Source organism: Chroicocephalus ridibundus, chromosome 4 (genome assembly GCF_963924245.1).
Source record: "Chroicocephalus ridibundus chromosome 4, bChrRid1.1, whole genome shotgun sequence".
NCBI lineage: Eukaryota > Metazoa > Chordata > Aves > Charadriiformes > Laridae > Chroicocephalus > Chroicocephalus ridibundus.
The window spans coordinates 79,710,345-79,723,502 of NC_086287.1; the positions used below are offsets into that span (position 1 = coordinate 79,710,345).

General features: G+C 38.8%; 1 protein-coding gene across 3 annotated transcripts in view; it reads right to left on the minus strand.

Annotated features, from left to right (window-relative positions):
- Positions 1-13,158, minus strand: part of ADCY7 (adenylate cyclase 7) — a 67,992-nt gene that overhangs the window by 33,507 nt on the left and 21,327 nt on the right. For all 3 annotated transcript variants that reach the window (XM_063334386.1, XM_063334384.1, XM_063334385.1), the window contains 2 exons: positions 12,924-13,076; positions 685-1,228 (listed from right to left, as the gene is read on the minus strand). In XM_063334386.1, coding sequence (XP_063190456.1) covers positions 685-855 — 171 coding nt within the window. In that variant the 5' untranslated portion in view covers positions 856-1,228; positions 12,924-13,076. The remainder of the gene's footprint in view (positions 1-684; positions 1,229-12,923; positions 13,077-13,158) is intronic.

The window sequence follows — 13,158 nt, forward strand, 5'->3', positions numbered from 1 at the left end:
ATTGTAACAGCTTCCTTATTACCTTTTTACAACATTATCTTTAAATCAACTCGCCTTTTTTACCAGTTGTCAACTGGGCTGGCTTGAAGAAAACCTGATTTCTTTACAGAGAATCATATTATGCTACACAACAAAAAATTATTTAAGCTGCATCTTTCCTATGCCTATAGGATCCCTGCTCTTTGCTAACTAACGATTGATTGAACAGATCACCTGTTGTACCAAGAGTATCTACAAATCCTTAAAAAAAAAATCACCTCAGGTATTCATAACCAATGAATCACTATATTATTTTACATTTCTTAGATTTCTCTAAAAAGAAAATATGAGAAATGCAGGACATTTTAACTTAGGTTCCGGTTCCTTCCTTTGCCCCATTATTACTTATTTACTATTGTAACTACCATTTTGCATAGTTTATGATTTGTTCATAATATATAGGAAGGAAAGAACAATCTTTACAGTAACTGTGCATGTGCCTAACAACACTGTCTCCTCTCTTCCCTGTCCCTTCAAAAACATGCAAGGCATTACATACACAATTACTTGATTTCTTTCAACATTACAACTTGGATACCATGTGGCTGAAAAAAATTATTTAGCCTGAAAGGTTTTGTGTGCCTTTATAGTGATTCCTCATCAGCTTTGAAAGCATCAAACACAAAGAAAAAAAAGTATACTCACATGACTGACAAAAAAGATTATAATTAGAGTAGTCCAGAAGATGGTTGCAATGAAGAGCAGCAATAGCAGGAGTGGATGCTGCTGGCTTGTGTAGCGGTACTTCTCATAGAGGGGGTCTGATATCTTGCAGTCATCATTTTCGTTGAAGAAGTATTTACCTTTAGCTGGCATTTTCTCCCAGGTTGGCTGCTATTTCTCTCAGTTCCCAGTGCACACAATAAGACACAGCTGAAGCTACTGCTTCAAAGAGAAGTTTTGTCTTTTCGCTACTGCCTCTGCAATCTTTAGGCACATCAAGTAACCCACGTTCTCCGATTTTACTTCTCATGAGCATTAACTTCAGGTTTCCAGTGCAACCAAAAGCAAAAGACTTAGCCTCCCCAAAACCACGGGCAATTCATCATCAGCTCTACGCATCAATCTCTAGATCAACTTGTATTTGTGCAGCTAGGAGGTTTTGGCGTGGTCTTTTTTTTTTTAATTATTATTTTGCAAGTCTCTAACTCCTTTCTATAAGCTTGAATCTCACTTCCTGGGATGAGCTCTGCAGAGAGACAGTATTATTAAATTAATGTATTCAGTTAACTGTACACAGTGTTTCCCAAGGAAAAAAAAAGAACAAACCAAAACAAACACAACAAAGCACATTCCTTAAACTTCCTATCTGCATGCTCTAACCAGCAAGCAAAAGCTGTTTCTTGCTGGCAGGGTGGAAGCCCAACAGCCCCGTGCGTGGGCAACGCTGCCCAGCAGCCGCAGAGGCAGGGCTCGGGCAGTGCTCGCCAATGGCTGCTCTGCGCACACCACTGCACCCTTCTCTAGCAACTGAAACATTTTCATATGAAAAAGATACTAAATTTGTTTCCTTTTGAGCAAATGACATCGTTGTGTAACTGAATACTAACAACTCTTTTGAAGTCATGCACATGCCTGTGTGGATGTATATATATAAAAATCTTGAGTCACAATACACATTGTTTTTATTTTTTTCCAAAACATGCATTTGGAAATCCGTTTTTTATTCCATTCACACTTGGATTAGAAGGTACAGAAAATGAGAAAAGAATACTGCTGTCAAAATTCATTGAGCTTTTTTTTTTTTTAAAAAAAAGATACTTAATATCTAGTTCTATATATTTCATTCAACTCTAATTAATAGTGTTTCCAAGGCAATAGGTGCATTCTGTCAACAATGAACATTAAGGAATGAACTGTATTGTTAATTACTAATGACCAGTGTTTTTCAAATAGGTTCATGAATACCGTTCTCTCAATGCCAAGAGAGATAAAACAAAAAAAGCAGGGGGATGGGATGGAGGGAAGCATGAAAAGCGGGATTTCAGAAGTCTTATTAAAAGTTGATAACAGGACAACAGCTTCTTTGCCACTTGACTGCTGTCACCATGGTGCACAAGGCCATTGCTCTGAGGCGAAAGAACCTGCCAGAAGACTTGTAGAGAAGCCAAATCCTAGCCAGTTACTCTCAAAAGGCAAAACACTTAACCACACACGTGTTTAGTCTGCATTCACAATACAACCAGGAGTGTTAAGGAAGACATTTCAGAAACCATACTGAATGATTTAGCCTAGGTAAACAGAGCCAAACACTAGCATGCTACCCAATTATTAGTGACAAGGCAGGCAAAAGCAGATATACCAATACTGACACTGGAAAAAAAAAAAAAAGTTAATTTTTGCAGCAAAATGAATAACTAAAACTTGGATTAATCATAAAAAAAGAAAGACCATCTTGCGTGTCTTTTATTCATTAACACCCAGAATAAACTCACATATGTATTAAAAACTGCAATAAAATGGAAGACATCTTTCAATACATCTTTCCTGTGTATAGTTAATGGTACACCTAATATCTCACCTGTACTGGTTACTACCGAACTTTTCTTCATAAAAGGTTTCCCATTTTTCACCTGAAAAAATTATTTGGTTACTCATACCATCTGCATGTGCATAATAATGCTCTTGCAAAGGTGTGTGAATGAATAATAGAAATCACTGGGACTGAAAGTAAAGGAGATGCCAAGAAGAAGCTGAAACATTGAAATCACGCCCAAATGCATTTTCCAAGTCATACAGGTTTCTGCAGAATTACTTCACTTGAAGTTTTTTCTGAAGAGGAAACTATCAGAAGGTGTGTACAGGGACAAGTATTTTAATATGAATTTGTCTTTCAGTAACAAAGACAACTCGCTATAGACAGTGGGAAGGTTACAATTGCGATGCACCAGAGGCAGACAACTTGCTTAACAGCCTGAAGAATTCCTTTACCATCATGATGGGGGTGCAGGAACACACTGCCTGTGTGATCCACTATACATGAGACGACAGGCTTGCCATCCCAGTTCCCTCTAAAAGTGTATTTTCAGAATAAAACAATGAAAAGGTTCTTTAATATGCTTGCAGGAGTCTGATTTTGAGGGTAATTTTTATGATAATAGGTATTTTGAGAGGCAGCTCTATTTTTCCAGTTAGCAGAACCAAATCAATTTTCTAAAAATAACTATTAATTAAGCAGTAATACATTTGCAATTATAAGAGACAAGTAATCCCGTCTTGGGCTACTTAATATTGAAATCCAAGAAAAATAACTTCACGGCTTGCTTCCTGTAATTTATTCTTCTGACCATGTTAATGAAAAAACAACACCAGGGACAATCTCTATTTTACAGAACTATACTGTGTGGCTGTGGTTCAGTTATCTAATGTTGAAAAGATGAAAAAGTTGTCAAATGGCAGCTTGGAACTATCTCTGAATATTATTTAAGAATTTTACAGGACACCAAGTTGAAGAGACATATCTCTTCACTAGTTTAATCCATTTTAATAAAAAGAGATTGCTACCTTATATTTTTTTTTTTTATTCCTACATTGATCTTCATAGAATTATATAAGTAATTATGAATTACTCCTAGGTCATAGCATTTTCTTCACAAAACCCTATTAGGCAAGGAAACCCCCAAACAGTACTTTATTGGTTTACCAAGAATCTATAGTACACTTGCATAAATGCTACTTCGAGATGAGTAATTCAGCTCTGAACTAGTTTCAATTTGCATCCCATGTCCCCCTACCACTCCCATTGCCCTTTTTAGAAAGTACCACAGAGCAACTTGTGCTCCTTCAGTACCAGTTAAATATTTTTTAAAATTGCAAATTACTTGCAACACACAAAATTAGCTATTTGAGAATCATGCAATTACACATTAGTTGAATAAACGCATTTTTACATGTGACAAACGTAATAGCCTGCTAATCATCATCATATAATTGAAAACAGAAATACACACACACACACATTAGTACAGGAATTCTATTTCAGCTCCAAAACCACTACAAATACTTAAAAAGCTTTTTGCCCCCCTCTTTTTTTTCTTTTATAAAAACATTACTGGCATTACCTCTTTCCATTAACATACAAGAAAATCTTTTGCTTAAGAAACTGTAATAGACTTAGCTGAAAATCATCAGTTTTTGTGCCCTTACCCCTTCTCTGAATTTTTTCTGGCAACCTTCTGAAAATGTAGAAAACAGACTTGAGAGAGAAAAAGATTCTGTTTCATGGATGGCATCACACATTAGTAAAATCGTCAATTTAACACACTCCTGTTTATATATTTAAGGATCACGTGAGCACTGTGCACCACAGCATCACTTTTGCTTTTCTGGGTCATTGTTTCTTGGCAATTTGCCGTTCTGACACCACAAGAGAGGTGTAACCCTGAAACGGCAACAGGCCACAAAAACCAAACAGCACTCCCAGAAGCACCAGTGCCAAACACCCCAAGCCAACTGGGGAACTAGATCTGGGCTGCTGCCATAAAACCATGGAGCTCTGATCATCGGTTTATTGTAAAAAAAGCCTAATTTCTTTAGAAGCCTTCACTGTGTTCTGAAGAATTGGAAAGGAGAAGGAACAATGTGTCAACCACATTACTATATATATAAGAAACAACCCCAGCAGTATGGGTTGGAAACTGTGCTGAGAACCTACAGGAACGTCTACCAAAAAAACGAATACACTTTAGTCAGATCTGGGTGAGTTCCACAGCCATCTGCAGGCCAATTAATGTGAAAAACATTTGGTCAGATAAAGAAATTTGCCCAATCAATATGTAAGAACAAACACTGGACATATGATAGGCATAAAAAAATTGGACAACAGGATTCCTTCCAGAACATGAATCAGAACAGCTACAGCCTTCCAAATCAACTCTGTTTCAAGGCACTGGGAACAAGGTTGTGTTCAGATTCAGCAACAAAAACTTATCTAGGTAAGCACTGGGCAAGACCTGGCGCACACGCACAGACACATTTCCCTTGCAAGCAAAAAAGACATTTCTATCTTCCACAAATCTGGGTTTTTCTGACTGCTCTGTGCTTGCCTTCCCATAGATAGGAATTTTCAAGCATTGTTAAACTCTCTGGTTCCTACTGACAAAGCCATTAGGATTTTGTTACAAAAAAAAATATGAAGCAAACACGTCATTAGGCTATTAGGCTTGCACTGAAGCTCTTTTGTTCTCCTGGGCTAGTTAAAACTGTCCACAGTGTTTTGTGTCAATAAGCAACTTTTCCTTAAGAATTGGCCTGGATTCAACAGTTGCAGAATAGACATGAGCATACTACGGATCCTATAGAGATCAAGTGTTTTAAAGAAAACTAACTGAAACATGATACCATGGGCTACACTAACAAGTCCTATTACAAAAGCCAGAAAAGCTTCTTTCTTTTGCAGTTTGCTCAAGAGAAGTAGCTACAAAAAAGCAAGTGTTTTCACAAGGAAAACTAACCTGGGAAGGTGCATCGCACAGACCAACACTTTACTGAGGCAAACAAAGTTCAGGGCAGACGAGGCAAATCTGCTGATGTGGTGAGAACACAATTCCTTGTGCCTCCAAAGCAGCAAGGACTCACCTCATTTGCCATTTCCAGCCTTGTCATAAAAAATACACAATGTATCACTAGGTAACAGCCTTCCCCCCACGCATTTGCATTGCAGGCATATTTTCATAATATAGCTAGTTACTAAACGGACCATTCTTCCATCTTATTTTCTAAATAGGCTGTTACTACTTTCCAAGGCGCATCAGCACTGTATTTTCCATTCTAATAGCCAACTGTCATCCCAATAATTTTGTTAGCGTGTCAAATTTCGTTCTCTGGGCAGGTGATCATCTGTGAAATAATGTACATGTTTGTGAGATGGAGGTGAATTTTGCCTCCCTGCAATTCATTCAGCCCTACCTGTGCATACTCCAACCAGCACAGATGAAGCAAGCATTTTTCTATCTCTTGAAATAGAATCACATCAAATTCTTGCATTTCATAAGCCCCTTGAAGCTTCTGGCTGCAAAGGTTTTATTTCTCTGAAACAATACTGAACAGGCAAATGCTGTGAAGCTCCAGGCTTCTCAAGATGCCTCTCAAAATATATTGAGATTAAAACTTTAGCTTGAGTCTTTGTCCTGCTAATAATTAAAGGGTCGTGCCCTTGGGCCCTAGCTCTTTCGGCCAGCAGAAGTTAGTAATCAACTATCCAGCAGCTCTTTGTTTCCGTTCTAGCAACCTTTCCTGCTATCTGGACAACTGTCTCGCCTCCAGAAAGCCCCTAGTCCCCACTGCCTGCTTGGAGCCAAGGTAGGAGACACTTTTCTATGCACATCTGTCCCAATTACCTCTTGGTCACCCAGTTTCCATCTAGAGCGTAAGTTAGTAGCCCATCAGTTTTCCCTCTCAACATGGAGGTGCATTGGACAACCCCCCCCCCTTTTTTTTTTTTTTCCTTTTTTTAAAGCACTGCAGGTCACACGTCAGCCCGAGAGATTACTTGGGGTAACTTCAGCACCTTCCTCCTCAGCAATCGTCTGCAAGGAGCAATGCGAGGGCAGATGGAAGAGGGAGAAACAGGAGAACACTGAAGGCACTGAGACAGGAGAGCAGAAAGCCACTCATCACAGTGACTTCTCTCTTGAACTGTGGCACAAAGCGCATTCTCCCCCAACAATGCAAGGTGAAGTAACAAAAAGAATGATGTGCTACCTGAAAAAAAAAAACAGATTGATAACAACAAAACACCTTGTGGGATGGCCCTCTTTTACCCTCTGTATTTGCAGAGCATGAACAGTTTTCGGGTGTTAGCTTGGTTAGAGGCTGGGGAGTGGATCTGGTAAACCTGCACCCTCTCCTGCCCACTCTCTCACCCACACAACTGGATGCACAGTCGGACAGTGATCACGTCTATTCTCCGCTCCCTTAGGAGAATTATTCACAGCAGCTACTGAACAAGTTAATGCCTTTCCAAATGGGACCCAAGTATGTTGCAGTTCTGTTCTTCATTTCAAAACTACTGATGTATTCACAAACACATCCACAGTAACCTTCTGTGTTAGTATTGTCAGTAACAAATTGTTAGTAACCTCCTAACAATTTTTAAAAGTATTTATTCACTTAGCTGTTCATTTACCAAGGACTCAAGTTTTGCTCATCTGAAGCTGTCCATTTACTAAAAGGCAGTCTCACCCATGAAATATTTAAACAAACCCTAATAGCAAGAACCAAGTGAAGTGATATTCATTGCCTGATTCCTCTCAATAACTGCTGCACAAAAGCAAGCAGAACCAGTTTTTCCATCTTTAACTACTACAGCACCAAAGACAGAGGTTACAGATTTGATTTCCATTCCATCGTTTGTTTCACACAAACAACAACAGTGTTTCTGAAATTACTTTAGCAATTTCCATGACAAGAATGATTGCTGACCGTAATTACCCATTAGTAGATATTAAAAGGGAATCAGGAATCTATAAACATGCAGCAGAATAATTGAAGGAGATTAGTAGATGAATTATGAATCTCAGGCAAAAATAATCTACAGTCTAGTGGACTCCACAACTAATTCAGCCTAGGAAGTGAACAAATGAACTTTAGCAATCCAAGTGTATACCACAGGAAATACCATTCAAGTTAAAGACAACACTTCTTCCTTTTACGTTGTGCTTTCAAATGCTAGCCTGCAGTCACCTTAGCTTTTTCTACTCATACAAAAACATTAAATGGAGAAGAGATGCGTTTTTAATTATCTATCTGTTAGTAGTGGTAAATACTACTTGCATAAGTAAATTTCTTTACAAAGATAAACTTTTTTTTTATATATTTTGAAGGTTTTCATGTGAAATTTCACCTTCCTTAATTACATTCAATTTCTGAAGAGGTCCTTCTGCAATACAGAAAAATCTTACTTATATTTACCTTCTATTTTCTCACAAAAAGTGAGCAGCTCTGAGGAGAAGGACCTGGGGGTCCTGGTAGACAGCAAATTATCCATGAGCCAGCAGTGTGCCCTTGTCGCCAAGAAGGCCAATGGCATCCTGGGCTGCATAAGGAAGACTGTGGCCAGTAGGTCGAGGGAGGTCATTCTCCCCCTCTACTCTGCACTGGTGAGGCCACAACTGGAGTACTGTGTCCAGTTTTGGGCTCCCCAGTTCAAGAGGGACAGGGAACTACTGGAGCAAGTCCAGCGTAGGGCAACCAAGATGATTATGGGACTGGAGCACCTCCCTTATGAGGAAAGGCTGAAAGAGCTGGGACTCTTTAGCCTGGAGAAGAGAAGGTTGAGGGGGGACCTGATTAATGTTTACAAGTATCTAAAGGGTGGGTTTAAGGAGGACGGAGCCAGGCTCTTTTCAATGGTTCCCAGCGACAGGACAAGGGGCAATGGGCACAAGCTAGAACATAGGAAATTCCGTTCAAATACACAGAAAAACTTCTTTACAGTGAGGGTGACAGCACTGGAACAGGCTCCCCAGGGAGGTTGTGGAGTCCCCTTCTCTGGAGATTTTCAAGACCCGCCTGGATGCAGCCCTGAGGGATGTGGTTTAGGCAATCCTGCTCTAGCAGGGGAGTTGGACTAGATGATCTCTAGAGGTCCCTTCCAACTCTGAAGATTCCGTGATTCAATACATCATCACTCAAAACTATATTTACATTAAAAAGCCAAACCAATACAAAAAAGTAGTCTGTCATTTGAAAAAAATTAGGAGGCAGAAGAAATCCCACCATGTGTCAGAATAATCAGGCTAAAATATGACACTACATCACCTAGACTGTGCCCTTGAACACTGAGAGCCACGGCAATGATAGCGCTAAATATATTGCAAAGAAATTAAACTTTAAAAATTCACACTCTTATATCACTAGATTCTTATTTAATTAGATTGCTTCTTCTTGTGACATATTTTGCCCAGACTTTAAAATAGGAATAACAAGTTTTTAAATTTGTAAACAGTTTTTCAGTCACTAGTAGAAATGGAAGATGTGGAATAACAGAGGCTGTGGTTTCACAAACACCTGAGTCCAACAGCTGGCTCAGGCCACCCAAAGGAGGTGGTTTCATCCACTCTGACACCCTGTCTTGTGCCAGCTGCACCACCTGCCTGCCCCGGCAACCAGATCCTGCACCCACCAGGCTCTCTGATGAGCCTATTCACCAAATACAACAACAGAAAGCTATTTTTGGCAGGTTGCTTCTCTGTCAGGGTGGTGCAGTGTGACAGCCAGCTCTGGCACTGGCCCAGTGTTTGGAAAGGAAAGGCAAACCAAAAGTAGGAGAGCAAGGGCAGCAGTGAGTTGTTAAATTGATTCATCACTTCTCACGAGTCTACAGCCTAAGAAAAAGAATATCACTTCCAGGGTCTGGGGGTTTGTTGCTCATTTTTAAATATCACTATTATTACAGGATGTGCTTTGAGGAAAGAGATTACAGTCATCGAAAGAAATCTTTATGCTACTGATCCAGGTACAACAGAGAAATGGTGACAGGAGATGGCTCAGGAAACTGAAGATTTATAATTTAAGACTAGCTCACAAATTAAGATAGTAAAAACCAAGAAGAATCCATATAACCAGATTGGTGCAACTGAATTACATGGGAGGGTTTACTACTGTTCTAAAGTAGTTTATTGTGCAAACACATGATGGTTCAACCATCAAATCTAGTAAGCCTTATAATTAACTGCTGAGCCTGGCTCAGCAGGAAAAAAAAGTAAAAGGAAAAAAGTCCTTTTATAATATTAGTTTTCATAAGCAGCACACTCCAGGGTGTAAAAAGATGTATCACACCAGAAGGGAATGAAGCTGTACTTTGCATCTTTCAAAGTCCAAGTTGCATGATTATTTCATGATTCTTAGACTCCCTGTCACATCTTACAGATAGATTTTCTGACTTTAGCTGATTTAAAATTGAACTTACCGCTACAAAAGTCGATATTCCACTAACACTAAGTTTCAGTGACCTATTTAAAATTCACGTCTTTGAACATAGCATCCTCAGAAGTCAGGATAGCTTCGCATTATGTAATTTCAGTTTAATTATATCAAAATATAATTGTGCAGTTATTTATAGTAATAGAACCTGCAATATTAAGCTCTATAAACTGTAGGAAAAAAACACCTGAAACGTAGAACATTTAACTTGAACACTATGGGGAAAAAAGTAGTTTTCAACTGAAATAGGAATAGGGATGGAGTGTATGTTTTTGTAAGCCGCAATAATTTCTACTAGAATACCCCTGGTGTTTTCAGAAGATTTTTTTTTTAAGGAAAAAAAAAAAGTATTACACTAGGTAATACTCAGCCTATATTGACATCAGTGATAAGAAAAAAAAAAATCACTTCAAGAAAGTTATGTTTAAACTGTCATGAGGTTTTTTCGGACATAATTTAGGACACAGAATTATAAGCATCTGGCAAAAAAAAGTTCTCAGATTGCAAAACTTCAATATAATTACTTAATTACATCTAGAATTAAATCTCTGTCATTTGTATGGCAGTATTAGCTGATGTGACAGAGACAGAATAAAAGGACATACCTTGGCTCTTCTAACTATGGCTAGATATACCAACAGAGGTTCAAAAAGAAAAAAAAGAATCAAACAAACAAAAAAATCACCACTGTGAACAGGAGTGTAACAGGCATCACACATTACTCTTATTTCTTCCCTGTCTCACTTAGTTATTTAGGGGGAGTGTTACAGTTCAACATAGAAATGCATCTTTCCCACCTCTAGGGTAAATAGTGTATTTGCACAGAACGGGTGCAATCACAATATGGCAAGGGATAAGGGTCACGCTATGGGCGGGAAGAAGATAAAACCTGACCAGAGCAAGATAAGAAATCACTTGCTATTTAGGCTCAATCCAACTAAAACCAGTAAAACAGAGAAGGAGGCTCAAAGACAAAACCCTCTCTTTCCTACCTACAACACTTCTACGCTACTGGAGTGAGTAGATATACATACAGGCATCTGAAATTCAACTAACGCACTGACATGAACAACAACTTCAGTTTCTTCAGCTTTTTTTTTTTTCCCCAGGCTCTAATATTTCATATGAAATAACACTGACATGTACACGGAAAATGTGTCACTAAATAGTTGGTAACGGACCTTTAAGGCTGCTCAAAGCACAAATCAGCACTACATTCCTACTGTACTCTGTTATCAGTACAGATTTCTATTACAGAACCAAGTATTTTTATAAAGTGATTTTGCCAAACACCACAACCAAAATGCAAGAGTAAACCATAATGTAAGAACAACATCACTTGTGTCTGCTGCCAAAGGCCAAAATGGTTGTTTCTATCTGAATTTTTGCTTACTCAACAGTATCATCTGTATCATTCTTCAGATTAGCATTTCTGCCGAAGTGATCAGACCCACTGACAATATCACTTTGGAAATAAACCTCAGCCCAATTCCAAGAGGCAGACAACAGAAAAAAAACACAATTCTGTATCAGTACCCAGAGCGGTGTACTGCAGGGTGATATTACAGTACAAATATTTTTGTTAAGATATAAAACACTTTTTAAGTTTCAGAAAGAAAAGCCTTCATACTGTTAATGAAGCAAGGGGGAATGAGAGGAAACAGATTAAATCCAATCCCCCCCTTTACTTAATGATTACTACTTCAAGAGTAAGTCCTGTCAAGTACATGTTTTAAAAATCTTATTTCTATATGATTTTTATTACAGGGGAATTTTAATGTTCCCCAAACTTCTTCACGTGTCAACCGTGCAACATTTGTTACGCCACCACATCCGTACTTCACAGCCAAAGAAACTAAAACTAACACTTGCAAATAAGGAAGTTCCCTCCCTTGGAGGTTAAATATTAAAAACACCACCACCAAGACATAGCTACACTTCTAATGGAAGCAGTGTTTCTACAGTCATACCCTACCTCAGGACACAACAGCAGTCAAACACACACAACTCTTTTTAAAAGTTTCCCAAAATGTAACACTGGGTTTAGGAAGGGTCCTTTGCAGATTCAATCTGAAATAAAACAATGATAATGGGATGCAAACCTCTGAAATCTTGTCTTTTAAGTCCTCCTTGATAGCAACACACACTTCAAAATTGTTAGGAGTTATACACGTATTTTTCACTGACCCAGACAACATGCCACATGAGCTACACATTCATGAGTGCCTGGGTAAAACCTCCTGGATCACAGAAAAAGCCAGCTGTGCAGCAGCAGCGAGAGCTTTCCACTGACAACCAACACGCCTCACGGGATTATTTTTTTCCATGCTAAATTTTGATTGTCTACTAAGGTAATGGAGTGTCTGAACACAGACCTAATTGCTATCATTCTTCTTGTTTCATCTTACCATTTTCAAAAAGTTTTGCTTGACAGCCAGCCCTACTGTTCCCAACTCCAACAGGCTACTGGAAACCTGCACCATGTAAAGCACTGACTCGCCATGGTAAACATGGGTATCTCAGCTGGCAACAGCCAAAATGAAGCAGACTTTTAAAATTAAATTCTCCTTAAGCAGATTTATCCTTTGTATTGTCCATTTAACTAGTATTAAAACAGAACTAGTTAATACCAAAAATCTGAAATAATACGATAGTCACAGCAAAACATCACAATATGGCAAAAGTCACTTTTCTAAAAAGCTGTGCAATTACTGCCTCAGAGCAACATGAAGTCCACAGAAGAACTTTCCAAAATAGTGAAGTATGCAGCCGTGACCCTAGTGAAGGTTATCGCTGACCAGTATCTGAGCACTCCCCAGGGCTGTGTGCAGCCATTGAGAAAGCACTTTTTACCTGGACTGTAATGCTGAGCTGGGCATAACAGATTACTCTGGGGTTTTATGGTCCTATATCTTACTGAGACTACTGATAAAAAAAACACATGCTTGTTGTTTGCTTACCGTTACAGGCCACAGGATTCACTGGAAAAAGTTATATTTCTCCACTCCACTATGATCTGTTTGATCATTTTGAAATTCCTGCAGTAGAGTGAGCACCATGCACTCAGGTATGATCCTTCACTCTGAATCTTTCGACGTATCACAGGCACCAACCTGCAACAAAACAAGGAATCTTTACTCCAAGGACCACTGTAAGCATTAATGATGCTTCTATTTCTTCCCCTCATAGTTCAAG